This window comes from Mus caroli, chromosome 12 (assembly GCF_900094665.2).
Source record: "Mus caroli chromosome 12, CAROLI_EIJ_v1.1, whole genome shotgun sequence".
Classification (NCBI taxonomy): Eukaryota; Metazoa; Chordata; class Mammalia; order Rodentia; family Muridae; genus Mus; species Mus caroli.
Genome location: NC_034581.1, coordinates 48,288,975 through 48,307,921, shown reverse-complemented (window position 1 = coordinate 48,307,921; position 18,947 = coordinate 48,288,975). Strand labels below are relative to the sequence as shown.

The 18,947-nt window shown below is 45.2% G+C and overlaps 1 protein-coding gene across 9 annotated transcripts in view; it reads right to left on the bottom strand.

The window, feature by feature from the left end:
* Positions 1-18,947, bottom strand: part of Akap6 (A-kinase anchoring protein 6) — a 432,222-nt gene that overhangs the window by 209,823 nt on the left and 203,452 nt on the right. For all 9 annotated transcript variants that reach the window (XM_029484604.1, XM_029484605.1, XM_029484603.1 and 6 more), the window contains one exon: positions 14,122-14,244. In XM_029484604.1, coding sequence (XP_029340464.1) covers positions 14,122-14,244 — 123 coding nt within the window. The remainder of the gene's footprint in view (positions 1-14,121; positions 14,245-18,947) is intronic.

The window sequence follows — 18,947 nt, the reverse complement described above, 5'->3', positions numbered from 1 at the left end:
CTACCAGGTCCCCTGAGCACTGTGTGTGTCTGCCAGGTCCCCTGAGCACTGTGTGTGTCTACCAGGTCCCTGAGCACTGTGTGTGTCTACCAGGTTCCTGAGCACTGTGTGTATCTACCAGGTCCCCTGAGCACTGTGTGTGTCTACCAGGTCCCTGAGCACTGTGTGTGTCTACCAGGTCCTTGAGCACTGTGTGTGTCTACCAGGTCCCCTGAGCACTGTGTGTGTCTACCAGGTCCCTGAGCACTGTGTGTGTCTACCAGGTCCCTGAGCACTGTGTGTCTACCAGGTCCTTGAGCACTGTGAGTCCTGGGATGTTTGGGAGACGTCATGAGTATCAAAAAAAAAAAAAAAAAAGCCCCAGATTCTTTCTTGAGTGAATTTTTTAAGTGTATATTATATATGCCTATACATTAGTATATCTTCTAGGTGTATTTTTATATGTGTATAGAACACATACATTGAGCAGTTCCTACCAGATTTACATATGTAAAAAGAAGCACTACATAATCACGACAGCTTTTGGTCTAATCCATTGGGTCACAGAGGTGGGTACAAGTGTAGTTGTATGACCTAGCATAGAATACATGTGTAATTGGAATTTTACGTGCGATACCAAGTGGTACAGCCTTTTGCCTCCAGCAAAATGGAGCAGTAATAGCCTCGCCCAATGGGATTCCAGTTTGTCTAAATTAAAATATAGCCAAGTATTAAAAGGCCAGACCTGGATAACGGCTGTGGAAGCCAACGAAATGCAGTCTTAGCAGGACCTGCAGAAAGCTCATGAAGAATGAATGGACTTTTACGCAGGTCGAGAGAGTCCCTTCAGAGACACAGAGGCAAGGAGTTCTGAGTGCTCTGTGATGCCAGGGGAGACTGCAGGCAGGAGCACAGCAACTGTGACTGCACAGGACTTGACCTCAAGAATCATGAAAGACCCATGGTGACATGTCAGTGACGTGAGTGGCTGGGGCCGACCTACAAGCTAGGAAGAGCTCGCTGCCTGCTGCATACAGACTTGGTTTTTAAAGGACACGCTGGAGACAAGCAGGCCGTTTTAGGAGGGTTGCTGTGGTGATATAGGCCAGATGTTTCTGGGTGTTCATAATCTTTAATTAGAAAAAGGTACGCTTTTTCTTCTAAATGAAGAGAAGAAAGAGAATTGGAGTGAATCTTCTGCCTTCCTGAGTTTTTCTCTGTGCGTGAGCGCAGCGTGTGCCAGATTCTAGTCCTTTGGCTGCTCTGATGCTGAATGCCAGGGGTTATTTATTACTCAGGAGTCTCCAAATGTGAAAGGCATGTTGAACTGTTGAACCCTTACTTCCACTGTCACTTAAGAGATGGCTTACATGCCGATGAGTAAGACACTTGGTGACACTTCTTCACACAAAGATCTTCATTCCCTCAGAAAATAAGAACAAGGCTTTTCCGGGGTGGGGGTGGGGGGGAGTGGAAATAAGTGTTTAGTTAGAAAAGCCAAAGCTTGAAGTCATTACTGACTGCCTCAGACTGTCTCTGCTTAGGAGCGAATCTGCACTCTGTCAGAGGGCCCGGGCAAGCAAACAAGTCATAACCAATCAGGAGGGGTCCAGGAGCTCCTTCTCACCGCTCCACACTGCACCCACACAAGTCAGGTGCCGGGTCTTACAGTATAGAATGCACCTTTCAAAATGCCACGGATAAAGTGACGAACGAGAGCTCTTTCAGTAAGTGTTTAAGTACCTCTTAAAAGCTGGTAAGATATATCACCATCTTAATGACTAGGCAATGCATGCAAATATATAGAGGACACAAACAAAAAATGAAGATAAAATTACATCAATAAAATTATAGATGTCAATGTGTACATAATCTCTGCAAAGACAAAGACGACTTCAAGAAAACATACGGAACATCAACGGTTCTGGAGGACAGTGGAGTCTGAAGTTAGAATGGCCTGATCTCTGGAAGAAGGTTACGCTTAGGGACTTTTTGAAACAAGGTGAAAACTCTACCTTATGGTCGTGAGAATTAGAGACAACGAGTAGAAACCATGAGCATGGTCTGGCCATGAATACTGCTTAGAAAAATCACTGTAGAGTGTGTGTGCGTGTGTGTGCAGGTATGTGTGCACGTGTGTGCATGTGTGCGTGTGTAAGTGAGCGCTGTGCGTCTGTGGTACAGGTGTGTGATGTACACATGCCATTTAGTACACAGGCTCATGCTCATTCTGGGGGGGGGGGCTGCGCAGCATAGAACTAACCCTATTCCTCTTCATTGCCATGCGAGAGGGCTTCTCTCCTGAAAGGAAGCTCACCCTTTGGGCTAGGCTGCCTGATCAGTGAGCTTTTGGGATGTGTCCCCCAATGCTGGGTCTACAGTCATGTATAGCCATGACCGGCTTGTTATGTAGGTACTAAATATTTGAACTCAGCTCCCCCTGCTTGCAGATAAAATGGTCCCCCTCGAGCTATCTCCCTAACCATTCATAAATGTTTAAATTCACACTCTCGGGTTGATAAATGGCTTAGGTTGTCATGTGACAGGAACCCCTTATTGTTAATACTCTCTTCCCTAGAGACAAACACTACATCTCTGTTGCTTTTGTCTCACTTTCTACCAGGGGCTTGCCCACATGGACACCAAACCCCCAAAATGTTACTGAGACCTAAGGAGGAGAAGCCATGACCCTGTCTTCTTTTCCCTCGAGGGTGTGTCCTCAGATGAGGCATGTAACCCTCCGGGCTTCCGGTCCTTTATCTATAGTCAAGGCATTTGGACTCAATATTTTCCAGTCCTTGAATACTTTGATTTTTATCTTTTTTTTTCCATCCAGGCAGTTTAGGAAGGGAAACAGGAGAAGTTTTATTTACTTTAAACTAGAGAATTTTCAAAGAGAGAAGAGTCTCAAAGGCTATCCAGCTACTCATCTACCCCAGGGCAATTCTGTCCCCAGACTGTCCCTTCTAATTTTAGCCATCTCTGAGGAAGTCTCTTTTAACTTTTATCCTGAGCCCACATAGTTCTTCCCAGGAACTCAAGAGCTCTGTGACAAGCACTGTGAACTGCCCTGTTCCTCGGATTCTTCTGCCAAGTCACCTCTCCAGCATCTCGGTTGGAAATCAGAAGTGATACAAGAATACGACGACAAGATCCACATGCCAGGTCAGTCACCAAGCCCAGACCAGTGCCCCATCCACACCTCTGCACACTGACACTGCCCTAGCTCCAAGCCTCATCGTTTCCCTTCTTAGGCCTCCCTCCACACTGCACATTGGTTGTGTGTTAGTATGCTACAGGCACTTTCATCTCAAACTTACAAGTAGGACTGTGAGCAGAATGGCCACACTCACCGCTCTCGGAGCCTAGTGAGTGTGGTTAGTCTAGAATTCCAGCAGAGTGTGCCAAGGAAGCCAAAAGCATCATGTGGGCTACTGCTAGCGGCAGGCAAGGGCTTCAGAACTGGACAGTTAAGGTCAAAGATCAGCTCCCTTGTCACTCTCTGTTTAAGTCTGGGCAACCCCTGTCTATTTAGTTTTCTCATTTTAGAAAAGAATTTTAGTGCCTATTTCCTAGGTGGTAATAAAGATAAAAATCCCTTGATACACATAGAACAGAACCTAGTACACCATAATAGGACAGTTCATTGTTACTACACAAAACAACGTCTTCAGAAGAGCTCAGATGGAGGCCCACCTCTTCTTAAGTCCTTGAAGCTGGCCAGGGATATGTATCTGGCTCAGTCTTTATCTGGCTGCAGGTGCTATCAGCTCAACTCCAAGGCTTCTCCACGCCCTTGTCTACTTGCTCCTCTAGGACTCTATTCTTGCTGTGCCTCTGTCTGGCAAGTGCTATTTCAGCAAAGCCACAACATTGCTCACTAGCAAGGTTTCCTTGATCTTCCACCCTAGACGCTTATAATCACAGCAAGCTTCAAGCCTCCACTTACCGACCCCTGTTCTAAATGATTGACAGCTCTGTTTCCCACCCTTAAGCTCCTTGAGAAAGGAGCTGAGGTCTCACCCACTTTGGAACGAGAGTGCCTGGCACACATCTAACCACCATAGAGGGGAGTGCACCCCTCAGGACTCATCCCGCACACCAGCGTCCAACAGCCCGCAGTGCCGGGGAATATCAACGCGATCACTCTGCACTCCAGAGTGGTTGATGAATGTCCCCAAATTTTACTCGGTGAACACCATGTAAATGAGCTGTCATGTTCCTTCGCTTACAAAATTACTTGCCAATTACACTTAGATGACCCAGCATAATTGCCATATAAACTGTACCCTGGCTGGGGTAACCTGAATCATCAATTTAACTTTACCCTCTCATCATATGGTACTTAGCACACAATTAAATAAACGGCCAGTCACTGTCCATTTTCCCAACAGAATGAAGTGGCTACCTTTTGTCATTTGGTTCCTCGGTCACAACAATCTGTAACACACCTTTAACTATCAGAAGCTTAAGGAGAGAACTTTGTGCATTTAAGAAATAATTTCCAAGTGTTTTTAAAAAAATTAAAACCACATGTTTGAAAAGTCTTTGTTTTTCTTGAAAACAAACAGACAAAAAAAAAGGAAAAAAAGGAAAAAACCTTCATTCCTCCTAAAGAGACGTTGCTCCCAAGATCTCAGGTCATAAAAATGGCTCCAAGCCTTTGAAAGTGAGTCTAGCTCCTCAAACAATCTATAATTTATTTGAAAGACTGTGTGTGTGTGTGTGTGTCTGTGTGCAGCTCAGTGAGGTTGACGCTCTTCCCTGATAGACTGGCTAATAACTTATGCGAGATGGAGATAGATGGGTGAGACTCTGGATGCTGACGGTGACTCTGAGTGACGGGATTTTCATTCGCTGCCCCGGATGCTGCCTCCACACCTGACACAGGTAATCACATTGACTCCTCAGCTCCTCAGCATGGAGACATCAGGCCAAACGCGTGCTCAAACAGAGGTTCTGTCTGAAGGGACTATTTGACTTCCAGGACATACTGTTTGGAGGCCCTGATTGAAAAGAAGGTCAATGCTAGCCCAAATATCTCTCTACCCCCTGAGGTGGAATAATTGATGTGCGGCAGCCCTTAAGGATGTGGAGTCACCAGGGTGATGGATGGATATACGTATATTATTCACACGTGCATCTGCTAATACACAGGTCCCAGTGCAAACACCAGGACTTAAGAATATTATGTGGATTTAGGACAATCCCTGAAGGACTCCGGTTCCATTAAAATCTTGTTTTGGCAGCCTGGGGCAGATCTATTCCAACTCCCACACGCTTTATGCATTTGAAAGGGGGAACCAAACCACTTTAAAAATAAATTTAATAAATTTTGTAATGTCAAGTCATTAACATCCTGTCTAGTCATACAATGTTCATATTTTTAAGTAGTAATATTCAAGCTGCAGAGTTTTTAACCCTTCTAATAACTGAATTATCATTTTTATTTCCGTTGTGTTTTTTTTTAATTGCTTTATCTTGCCAAAGGAGATGAATCACACCCCTACAAACAAAAGGAAACCTTCGGGTTCCCCCTTCTTGTCACAGATTCACTAGCCAACACACAGAATTTCAACTTCCTTAAGAATATGTGAGCCATTCCTACCATACACTCTTAAGTACTCAAGGAAGATGTGCAAAAGTCGCCCAAATAGAAGAGTCTTCCTCACCTACCACTGCTAATCTCACCTTCCCAACAGTCATCCCATAGGTAAATGTTCTCCTGGTTAATATAAAAATCTGAAGTTTTTACTATGTATACCAGATAAACTGATTCAAGTTCCCCAAATTCCATGTGATAAGATGTGAGTCCCTTGTCCTTAATCAATGCCCTCAGTCAGTCCTGTGCATGGCCCACAGAACACAAGGCCTGTCTGCAAACTTTTCTTCAGTGCTCAGTACACCACAGCTCTGGATATGCTGTGTTCAATAAGCACACCACTTCTCTGATCATCTAGTTAAAAGCAGCCATTACTGTCTGAGAAAAAAAGTAAGTTATAAATTAGTAAACTGGGCACTAACGAGATTCAAAATAGTGAGAATTGTTACATATTATGGCCTAAGAGCCCTTAAACCAAGCAGGAAGGAAGTACAGTTCTTCTTGACTGGGAAAAGTAACCCACATGAGTCTCTTAGACACACAGAATGAACCATGAGAGCACTGGAATGTGCTTACGACCGTCACATGTCCAAAACGAGCCTCCCTCTCTGCCTCTGCCCCCTCCTTGTCACAAGCAAAGACAAAATGCCCGAATGCTGTCGTTCCTGAAAGAACCCCCCCCCCCTCCCCCATCTCCACCCACTACAGCAAAGGACTCAGGCTGGGCTCTGAGTATTTCAGATAAACAGGAGAAATGGCACCATATCCTGCTAAACACTCAGCTAGCTACACTTTAAACTGATGGGAGCCAAGGGACGAGCAAATGGAGCGTCAGAGCTCTCAGAAGGCTGTAACCTTGCTCCTGAGGCTGAAGGGGGTGGTGGGCAACTGGGCCCAACACAGGCTCTGGCTTTGAAGTCTGGCTGACTGAGCCCTGTTCCTGAGGAGCACAGCCCTGCGGCATCTCCTGGTCTTGTGAAGAAGCTCAACTTGCTTAGGCCATGGCTGTCCGTCATCTCAGCAGAGAAGGGGAAGCAGGAAAGGTGAGCGGCAGGTGAAAAACAAACTCTTGTGATCTCTTAACTTCAAGCAATGAAAAATGGAGCAGAGGTAGACACAGGAGGGCCAGCAAAAGACCAGCAGTCCGAAGTGTTTGGGAAAAACCAGGAGCAGCAGAACGCTGGTTTTTCTTGGGGTAGAAATAAAGGCGATTGAATCAGAAATGAAGCATAGAGATCTAGGTGGTGATGGGAAACGTGTGCGTCTGCATTTGCTGATCATTCTCCTAACCAGACACGTCGGTCCGCTAGTTAAATCCAATCGTGTTTATGAAGACTGGGGCAAGGGCACAATAAGGATGGGGCCTCGAGAACAAGTGGAGTCTGGTGCTCCTCTGCCACCTTGTGGCAGCCAACTCAAATTGCAGGCACTAATACTAGGATGAACAAAGGGTCAGAAGGCTGTGCTTTTAAAGTCCACCTGTAAACAGGGACTCAGATATCCCACGCACAAACACGGATCTGCCTCGGTTCTTATTACCTACAGTGAAAGCTGTTCCTAGGGGTTTTTTATTACATGGGGTCCCTGAGCTGCTGCTGCAGGCTGCCTGGAAAAGGACAAGAAGGTTGTCTGCCAGTGACAGACTGAATATTCGTGGAGCACGGTGTGAAAAAAGAAAGCAGAAATAAAGAGGAAGCTAAAGTGCTCATCATGACAAGATTTAATTAAATAAGCCGGGGCATGTCCACATGATCAAACACTAAGGAGCTATGAGAATGTACCAGAGTTCTTTTGTATACAGATGGAAACAGGTCTGCAGAAGCACTTTACTGAATTATATCCAACACGGACTTCCAAGTGTGCTCGTCTCACATAAAAGGGCTCCACAGAACACAGAGCAGACTGCCTGGGCTGGTTAGTCGGCAGGGTGGAGGTCTGTGCTTTTCGCTTTATGCTGTCTCACGTTGTTTGCTTTTCCCACCGAGTGTGGCGTGATGTTTCTCTTTAACTAGACATTGAGTGAAAGGCGGGGGCTGAATCGCCCGTCCTCAGTCCACACTACACACATCTGTGGAGTGATGATGTCACAGTAACTTGGCTCACACACACACACACACACACACACACACCCCTGGCAGTGCCTGGAGGCCCGGCTCATGCAGAGAAGTGCTCATCAGTCTACATACCTCCCTGCATCTGAGTCTTACCCACACTCTGTTGGGTGTAGTGCAGGGCGCCATAGACCAGAACAGGGCAGACAAAAAGATGTTGTCTGACATTTCTGACTGAACATGAGCGAGTCTCAAAAGCAGCTCTTGGTGTGAACCCCTGATTCGCCCTATAATCTTCTCCTGTCCCCCTCCCCCAACCCACTCCCACTCACCCAGTGTTCCTGTTCCCACTGCTCTGATGTTCTTGGGGGTTTTGGTTTGGTTTGGTTTGGTTTTTTTGATTTTTTAGAGACAGGGTTTCTCTGTGTAGCCCTGGCTGTCCTGGAACTCACTCTGTAGACCAGGCTGGCCCGAACTCAGAAATCCGCCTGCCTCTGCCTCCTAAGTGCTGGGATTAAAGGCATGCGCCAACACAGCCCAGTTTGCTCTGATGTTCTTAATCTCCACATGGGCCTACAAACTGATCTTAAACTCGACCCTCTATATCTAAGGTTTCAGCTTTGATTTTCATGCCTGGTTTTGCCAGGTGCAGGATCCAGCATGGCTCCCCAAGTCTGCCTAAGTACAGGCACAAATTGTTGAGATGTCCCTGTTCTTTTGGAAGAGACTTCTTGATGGTTTCCTTTCGAGATATTTTCCATTCACAGCACAGACAAGGGATTGCTTCCTTTGGTATTTAAGAAATGCATGTAAATCCAGAAGTAGAGAATAGTAATGACCCAACAGAAAACCAGGCACAGATAATGAGCAGACAGACCCAAGGAAAGAAATGCAAACGATGCCCCCAAACACGGAGAAGGTGACAACCCCACCCCAAATGCTGGAAGCACAGTGTTCATCCTTGCTAACCACCGCATGGACAAGGCTAAGCAGTGTGCAACAAGCTTCAACAGCAGACGGCAGTGGGCGTGCTCAGCACGGAGCACACACCGCATCGTCTCCACCAAAGACGGTCGGTCTAGTGGTAGATGAAAGTTTTCAATGTGTAGAACCTTTTTAGCCAGAAAGTCTGAATGTAAGGACAGACTCATACCAAACAAGATGATTAAGGTCTGAGCACATGCACAGAAGCATCGTTGGAGATAGAAGACCACACATAACCTAAGGGTCTAGCATAAAGGATTAGTTAAAGGAAATCACAAGAGTACCCCGGATGGAAATACTGTTAAAGCCGTCCAAAGGGGATAAAGTTGTGTTATAGTTACTGGTTTTGATCTGTTGCTGGTTTAAGCTGGACACAAAGCACCGTACATATGTGTAGCTGTTTTTAAATACTTGGGATAATCGTGTGATGATAGCAAGAAAGAGCAGAGAGCTGGTGTCTGAGAGGACAGGAGGGAGGCCTCTCCTCAGACCTTTTTTACTGCCACCCACTTCGAGTAGTTTCTGCCATGCCTGCACACAGCCAGGCAAAAATCCATCATTTTTGAAGAATGATGACTGCTTGTCCATACTAGAACATCAAATACTCTACTCAAGCCAGTCCTCCACTGTGATCATTCAGCTAAACTCTGCCAGCCTGGCCTCACCCCCATGGGACTTGTGACTGACTCCTGTCGCTCTTCTGCTTGACACAAAACCAAAAGTTTCAGTACCCCAGAGAAACATTTGGCGATTTAAATTGTCACTTAGTGTCCCTTACTGTCCAGTAGCACCCTTCAAGGCTCAAGCGGAGGCTCAGCCTCACCTGACAGTCCCCTTCCCACTCTTCCTCGATGACCCTCACCGTGATATCCCTACCCCAGCTCTCTCCTCTCATTTGATCCGACAGAGTAATCTATGCCCTTCAAGGCCTTCATCTAATTATCTCTAGGAAAACAGTAAACCTTTTCCCTGAACTCCTTCATTTATCCTATATAATTTTACTGGTCAGGACTATATCGTATAACCTATGGTCGTCTCTGTTCGATAGAAAGCCCCAAGAGAAGGCAAGTTCAAGCAGTGTGCTCTACGGGGGGGGGGGGGGGCGGGGGGGGATGTTCTCAACCTGTGGGTCGAGATCCCTTAGGAGATCTGGGAGGGTCAAAACCCATATGTTTACATTACAGTTCACAACAGTAGCAAAGTTACAATTAGGAAATAGCAATGAAAATTCTTTTCTGGTTTAGGGTCACCACAACATGAACTGCATTAGAAGGAGGCAGCATTGGGAAGGCTGAGAATCAGTTGAGAACCATTGCTCTAGCACCTCAGGATCTGCCTGGTTGCACGGGTGCTTCAGACGTATGAACTAAAATCTTGAACCCATAGTCGCCATTTTGCTGCACAGCTGTCACGTATCAAATTGAATTACAAATGTTGCTTCTTAAGACAAGCATGGAGGTGCCTGCTATTCTGGTACTCTGAGCTGGTGGCCAGCCTGAGCCTGTCAGCTGGTACCCTGACCTCCTGGGCTACATAGTCAGAGAGTTCTTATAACAAACTTAAAACTCCCAGACAACATGAAATTGGTCAATCCTTGTGCCATAGAGTATGGGACGCCTACCCAAATTTCCTTTCCATGTTTAAGACTGGCCCTGCCCTAGGCTTAGTCATTGCAATTGCCCAACTCTCTGGTCTGGCTGGACTACAGTAGTTCACCCTGGATAGTCTGACTGGCTATAAAAGAGTTAAGATCTGGTTTGTTTTCCTGGCTCCGATGTCTAGGGAGTGGTACTCATTTGGTGAGTTAGGTATGTCTTCCAAGGACTCTGGAGATGAGAGATCTCCTTCCAGAAGCACATGGACAAACTTGTGGACCTAGCCAGGATGGCTTCCTCTGTGGCCTTACTCCTGAACATTTCCTTAAAGGAATGTAATCTAAACACTCTCGATGGCTATTTCCTAAGCACACAGTCTATCCCAGAGCTACGTCCTCTGGCATGCGGTGGTTATTCACAATGTTTGCACGTATTGTGCTTCTACTCAGGTGTATACATAATTTGAAAGACTGTGGAGGAAACATTAAACGTTCATCAGGAACTCAAGGCATCAGGCGTGGCCCATGCACATGTGAACAACACAGAAAGAACATCGGTAGATGCGATGTCATTATAGCTAACAAGAAACATGCTGAAGGAGAGAGATCAGGCCTGTGCCCCAGTGGAGAGCATGCTGGCTGGTCTTACGCCTATGAAGTTAGAGACAGAGCAAACTGGATAGTACAGAAAAACCAAATCAGCAGTTGCTTAGGGATGCAGTGCAGTCTGGGAAGGGCTGAAGGAAGGAATCTCAAAGTGTCATGAGGAGGTTTGGAGAGATGAATGCGCTCACTATCATGATGTTGGTGGAGTGTATATATCTTTCAGATTGTCAAAGCTCGTGAACGTTCATACTCTAAGATATGCGATCTCGCAGGCCAAACACTCCAGTGGAGCTGTTTTTGAAGAGGAAACAGACAACAGTGAAGGAAAGAGAAAGGGGGATCTTCCCCATAGCACATCCGTACAATGCTCCTTCTAAAATTGCCTTCAGGAAAGGAGAATGACCAGCACCCGCCACCCACCACCTCCAAATGACACTTCCTGAAAGGGCCAGCTTCCAGAAAGATGGGAACTGTAGTTTTGAAGGAGCAGACAAGTTGCAAGCAGATGATTAATTATCGTGGAAAATCGCTGATGTGCCATGACAATTCCACACTGTCCCCTACAGCTAAAATAAAATTCCCGACTCTCGCTCAGAGAGGCATTGTAAAGCTTTAATTGATTACGGTTGATGAAAAACCCTTGGCTGCCATCATGGAAAATAACTGAATTAAGTATGAAGATATAGATGTACAACTGTTTTTTTGGTATTTGTTTATCTTTACGAGTACATACTAGAAGAGACCACCTATCCCAATGTATTATATCAGAGAAGACAATCGCTCTCAGGTCCCACATTCCTAAAGACTGAAGACTAAATCTTAGGATCTAGAAAAAGATGATCTAGCAAGTGTATCTGACAACCTCTACTACTGTGTGACACTGTAAAAACCCTCTGCTCCCACATCAGGGAACAATGACGGTTTGTATAGACTAAGCTAGGATATGAATCTCTAGGCTCACTTGAATAGTTTTCATAGAAAGGTAGACTTTGCCTCCTTTTGAGACTAAAAGAATATTAGTTCAGCACAATGATAATACAATAAGATAAAGATGACAATCAGGGACAGAGGGTAAGGTGGACAGAGAGAAGCTGAGCCTTGTCCTGTGGTAACTGGCCTGGTAGAGTCCAGGGACTCCCGTGAATGATTTCTGTAGCATTCCACAGCAAACCATGCACAGAAGTCTAATGTGGCTATTGCACACAGCTATTCTCAGAAGTTCAATGTGAGACTGACTTAACAGTCCGTGAACTGGCCTGCAAACCATAGTCTCTCGCCATTTGAAAAGCAGAGATAAGCAAACTTTACCTATATCATCCCTATGCTAGCCAGAATAGTCGGAGAGAGAGAGAAAAAAAAAAGTTCCCCCCCAAGATGGTAATCCTTTGACAGAAACAGAGAGAGAGACATCAGGAAGGACTCTTTGGTGACCCACAGCAGTGGGCAGTGACTCCATGTTTGGGATGAGAGCTGCCTGAGCTTCTTAATAGGCACCAATAAAAAGTTCTGCAATTGCTAAGGCTACATAGAGTAAGGTCATAGACACAGTAGCAATTTAAACTGAGTGATAATATAAGACTTCTGACATTGTATTAGCAACATTCTAAGTTAACATTAGATACATAAAGTTAGTTGCAACTACATAATAATACGAAATGCCCCTTCATAAAAGAAACTTCTAGCTTTGGGCTAGCATGAGGTGAGGCTGGCACAGGGATGTTAAGCAAGATTTCTGTAAGATAGCTGAGACAGGGCTATGCAATGGTGACACAGGGGCATGCTACGCAGAGAGGAAAGGCCCTTGCCAGGCTTTCCTCCTGGCTTTCGGTGAGCAACCCACAGCTAGGGCACCTTATGCCCTCGTGCCCTCTGGAACCTCAAAAGCTGGATGTGTGTTTTCCATAAAATATTAAATCAAGAAAATTAAGACAGCACACTTGATGTGAAATAAAGTTCATATAGTCCTGTTTAAACACAGATTAGAATTTCTGTCAGAACAGTGCCAGGGCAACGCTGACATTCTAATTAATATAATTTACATCATAAAGCACTGAATATCTTTATCTTGCTATTATGAAATGCCCTCCAAAAAAAAATTAAAAAAAAAAAAAAAACCTGAAAAGTGTGTTCTTCGGGGAATTGAGTGTTCAGGGCAGTCTTTCCAAACCCAGTACAAGAGAGGCACTTACGGCCACTGGCGTTTCTACGGCCCGGACTGTCAACCCAGGCCATGTTCATCTGGAAGACTACCTGCATGCAGTAACTGGTTCCCGGGACTGTTTAACTTGCAGTCACATAAAACATGTTCAAAACACAACACTAAATAAACTAAAGTTCTCTCTTTTTTGTGTCCGTCCGTCTTCCTTCTGCAGTCTTTCCCGTGAAACCTCGCGCATGGGACTCTCCATGGTGCATAGTCTATTCCAAATTCTAAGCGTGTAAGAGGGGCAGAAATCAACCCCACACTTGGGCACCCAAGGATTCCTGTTCATTGCCTTTGTCAATTTTATGCTATCAGTGAAAGGAATAAAGATGAGATCCTCAAAGCCTGAGTTTTCATTTCCTATGACAACGTGCTTTTTTGTCACGCTTTATCACACTCCGGGTACCAGGGTCCCACCCCTTCATAATTGATATCGGCCATTTGAAGCATTCACTACAAACCTCCCGAGGTTCATCAAATGTATCCTGGTCTATAATTCCTGCTTTAAACAGACTCAAAGCATAGTCACCCAAGTGTTATCCACAATGACTTCCTGGTTTTCCCTAAGCAGAGGGCCCGGCATAATGACAGTTGTATTAATTATCTGCTGAAAAATCCACGTAGCAGCAGAAATGATGGAGATCATCATTTTAAATATTTTATTAAAATAGCCAAGTGTAGAACAGATTAAATAGACCTTCTTGATAATGAGGGGCTCATTAATTTTACAAGAACTCCAGAAAGCTTCAGAATGGTCATCAAATTTTTCTCTTTTATTCATTTATTTTTTTTTTCCCCAAGAAGAGGGAAATCTTCAATCATCACTTTAGAGAACACGGGTCTAATAAGATTTTCTAAGGTGTTTTAAAATAGCGTCCCTTCTGGAGAAAGCTTTGAAGCATCTGTTTGAAGTACGGAGGCCTTAGGGGTCATATTATCACTTGAAATGCCTGAAAATGGTCAGCTTGAGGCTTAACCCCATTAGAGCTTGGGTTCATTAGCATATAATGACGTTTGATAACTAAAATTGATATTGGACCTAAACAAATCGCGACATCGAAATCCTTGACAGAAAGAGAAGCCACAGCATGCTCTTGCCTACCAAGTGTGTCTCCAGGTACAGCCGGAGGCTGTCCGTCTCGGCTTTAGGCGGAGTCCAGTTCTCCGTGGTCTCCATGGCTTCGTTTAGCCACTGAATGAATTCGTCCAGCTTGTTCACAAACCCCTGTGAGAGAAGGAATAGAAGAAAAGGGCACAAAGGGAAGGTTAGTTGATTATTTTTAAAGATAATCTTAAAAATCCCAAACTTTGCCTCAAACTATGGCAAACCTTCCTACTGTTTTCTTTTGTTGTTTGTTTGGTTGGTTGGTTTGGGTTGGGTTGGGTTGGGTTTCGTTGATGACCACTGCTCCTGGCCCGAAATCCTTCCAAACAGGAAATCAAGTTCTCGCCTGGATTTTACCTAGAGGCAGCTTCCTAGAGAACGATTAGACCGTGGGGTGCACTGCGTAAGTTACCTCAAAACATCTCTAGTGCGTGACAAACTTCTGCTTGCCCACACCCAAACCACAGCCTGGCTTGGGGACGCAGAGGGGGCTGGGGGGTGGGCATTGAGTACAGATGACCCCGCCCATTCAGAGTGTTTGGAGCCAAGTTACTAGAGCTGAATGAGGAAGACACCCAATTGTGTTCCATCATCAGTCCAAGTTTCTGTGGCTGAGCCTGTGGGTACTCGGAAGAAGAGAAGGGCAGAAAAGAGACACCACGGAACAAATGCAGACAGACACCTGACTGGCTGAGTATGTCTGGACGGGAAGAAATATTCTTGCCCGGGAAGCACAAATCACAATAATCTTGCGATTTTTCAAATAGTGGTTATAAAATTTTATTGACCATTTAAAAGAACACATCTGTGGAGACAGAAAATATTTTGAAAAAGTGAAAATCCAGCTATAAACTGAACCTGGCATCTGCTTTCCATGTGTAGGTCAACAGCGCCACCTGGAGGTCATGAGGTGCAAGGGCAGGCCTCCATGTTCATTCGGTTTGGTATGCTGTTTCCCTATTACAGGAAATCCATCCTTTCTTTTTTTCCTTCCCTTTTCCTTTCCCTTTCCCTTCCCTTTCCCTTTTCCTTTTCCTTTTCCTTTCCTTCCTTCCTTCTTTCTCTTTTTACCTTTGATTTATTTTGATCAATATTTTAATGCCTTAATGAGGACATCCTAAGACAAAAATAAGACCAATATGTAGACGTTTACTTTCTTTGTCATGCTTCTCAGAAGTTGAATTTTATTATTTAGTACATCCTAGATTTTTTTAAAAATCCATAACCTGAAATATGAACAGTTTTCCCCTAGTGGATTATAAGAAAAAGAGAAATGGGGTAGGATGTTAGCAAAGACAAAAGCAGACGGATAAAGACCAGAGACACGCTCCTGTTCCAAAGGGAGAGATCAGATACAGAGGCCCACAGTCTCTACTAGAGCGCGCCACTCCCGACCTGGGTGGATCTCCGTCTGGCACCCGTGGAGTGGTGTGTCCGTGTTTTCCCAGGCTTTCCTAGGGGGTTGTCAATACTTCACATCTCCCCACCTGCCATATTTAAGACAGATGCCTCTGATGTTCCTGTCACTTCCGCAAGCACAGCATAGCCCTGTGGAACTCAAGTCGTCAGACAGTACCCTCATAATGGCATTTTTGTGGAAGAGTTAAGAGACCCTTCGGCGAGCACAGAAACATATAGAAGTGTTATCTGTCACCTACAGGAGAGTGTAGATGATGGCAACTAAAATGGGAATCGTAATTTTAGTACACAGGACATCCACCACTGACTGTTAAGTCTGACTTGAGTTGTTGTATATAAATTGGTGTGTGGATTAAAATTAAGTCAGGGAGCAAGCTATTTGGAAACAAGTTGAATCTGAAGGGTAAATAGTTAAGTATGCTATTTTAAATATAATCAATACTAGATGATTAATTATCATCCCCCCCCCCAAAAAAAAAACAACCATGAAAGCTTATGAGTGTGTCCAGGGTCATAGATGTTGTTAGTCAAAAAGTTTTAAGTCGTGCATGTCAGATTTCCTAGCAGAACCACGAGTGCAGGGTTAGCTGAGATTTCTGAGATGCAATTAGCAAACCCAGGGCCCTGGGAAACCTTCCTTGAACGCGTGTCTATGCAGCTCAGGCAGTCAACAAAACAGGGTAGACATCAAAGACAACAAGGACCTTTCTCTGCAAATGTCTTCTCAACTGCAGCCCACCCTCGCCGTTTTTATTTGCTGGGTGATCTCCTGCCTCCTCTTTTGGCGATACCAAGTTTCATCCATCGAGGCAGAAACATGAGAAGTCTCAGTGTTCCTGTTTGTAACAAACACCTGGTTGTACTTTCTCTTAGGGAAATCTTGGCTCTCTACACCCCAGTGGGGGCACTGTTGCTGTGCGTGGCCTTAAGAGTGTGGATGCAAACTGTTGAATGGAAATCCAGTTTCCCTGGCGTTCAGTCAGTTCTTGATGTATTGATCTCCTGGCTTTGTCCAGTGTTCCAGCACCTCCGTCTACTACCAAAGGCACTTCCTGTGAGTCACAGGACATGTCCTCTCTCAGAAAGACCAAGAGAGTGGTGCACACAGGTGCATTCACACTTAGACCCACACACAGCTGATGCTTGCTTTCAGAGGACCCACTGACATCTTTGTGGTGTGAATAAAGGAAAACAGGCCAGTGTGGATGACAACAGGCAGAAAATGGGGTAAATCTAGAAAATGCAACTATTTTGAAATAGGGATCAAACTATAGTACGACAAAAACTGATCATTCATTCATTCATTCATTCATTGAAATACTTAGTAAGATCCTACTGTGTATGAAGCAAACTGGTAGACATGAATGGGCACAGAAAGGTAAATACCGATATTTAAAAAGCCGGCAGGATGCAAAGCATGTCTAAACTCTGACATGTTGGATTCAAATGATTTTGTAAGAAAAGCAGCTCCTAAGAAAGAATGAGGGACGTATTCTGTTATACACAGCACTCTTGTCTGTACCTTAATTTGTTCCTTCCTATGGTTGGTACTAAGGGACATGAGTGTGTTTCTCTAGTGTTCTGGATAACTATAGAAGTCAGGTTTCCTCCTGCCTGGTGCTGCCCTGCACTGTGTAGAGAATGCACCTCCCCCACCCCACCGCACAAAGGCTGAGGTGGGAGCCTGGCTCCTCCGTTCCTGGACTCCCCAGCTCCTCAGCTCCTCTCCCTTTGTACTGATCTCTTTCTGCCCCCTCTTTTGAGAGGAACTCTACAAGAAAGATCACTGCAGAAGTCCCTCCTAACGTACGGAAGACTTAAAGGAAGTTAAATGCTTGAACGTGACCATTCAACCTGTACCTTAACAGACTGAATGGCTCCGTTTACTGACAGAGGAAGTGGTCAGCAGGCAGTGTTAGCCACGTCCAGAATGGTCAGTTTCCCTGTGGTGTCTGGCATCTGGATGTGAACCTTGTGTAGCTGTGTGTCTTCACCTCAAAAGGATTCTGTCTCCTGTTAGAGACCCCAGATGTGAATTCTGGGCCAGACTAGATCAAATCAGCTGCCTACAAGCAGGGCCGTGCAGAAGAACCCCGGAACCGTGAACAACAACTTTATGGAGAAAAAAAAAATGGCCAACTTCTATTGGTATTTTAAGTCGTTAAAACCTAATTGCTACTTTCTCAGTATTCCACAGTTAAAGGCCCAGTGAATTCATCCAGATAATTCTAGCTGAAGTAATAAGCACCCTCACTACAGCTAGGATCTGTTGTGTAAAATAAAACACTTAGGACCTGTAATGATCACAGGAGGTGGGGACTGTTGTCACTCTCGGTATGCAGATGAGAAGAGCAAGTGTCTTGTCCGTGCCCTGGAGCTGAAAGGTGATGGACTCAGTACCCAAACCAGGAGCTGGAAGGTGATGGACTCAGTACCCAAAACCTGGGGCTGGAAGGTGATGGACTCAGTACCCAAACCTAGAGCTGGAAGGTGATGGACTCAGTACCCAAACCAGGAGCTGGAAGGTGATGGACTCAGTACCCAAACCTGGAGCTGGAAGGTGATGAGCTCAGCACCCAAACCTGGAGCTGGAAGGTGATGGACTCAGTACCCAAACCTGGAGCTGGAAGGTGATGGACTCAGTACCCAAACCTGGAGCTGGAAGGTGATGGACTCAGTACACAAACAGGGTTTCACTGGTCCACATGACATTACGGAAGACCAGCTGGCTGACTTTACTGATAGGTTTTTCTCCCCAGAAATTGAAAGTTGAAAATAAATAAAGATTATGTAAGGATAACAAAAGATGGTATAGCAAAAGAGAGACACATTAACCGTGAGCCAGGGTAGACATTAGGGAACAGTGGTAGAGCCACTTAGAACTGAATTTGGTTCCAGCAGTTACTACAGGAGTTGTTTCCTGCCTTTGAAATCAGTTCCTTCACCTGTAAAATTCATGCAATAATATTTATTTGGGGGATTCCATGATAATTGCCAGAGAAAGTACATTAAAGGCTACTCATCCATAAATGAGACCTCTTTCTCAACACCCACTGCCACCACCAACACCTGGAGAACATCGCAGAAGAGGAGGCGAAAAGACTGTAAGAGCAGGATGATGGCAGGAGCACTGTGTAAGAGCAGGATGGTGGGGAGGAGCACTGTGTAAGAGCAGGATGGTGGGGAGGAGCACTGTGTAAGAGTAGTATGGTGGGAGGGGCACTGTGTAAGAGTGGGATGGTGGGAGGAGCACTGTGTAAGAGTGGGATGATAGGAGGAGCACTGTGTAAGAGTAGGATGATGGGAGGGGCACTGTGTAAGAGCGGGATGATAGGAAGAGCACTGTGTAAGAGCAGGATGATGGGAGGAGCACTGTGTAAGAGCAGGATGATGGGAGGAGCACT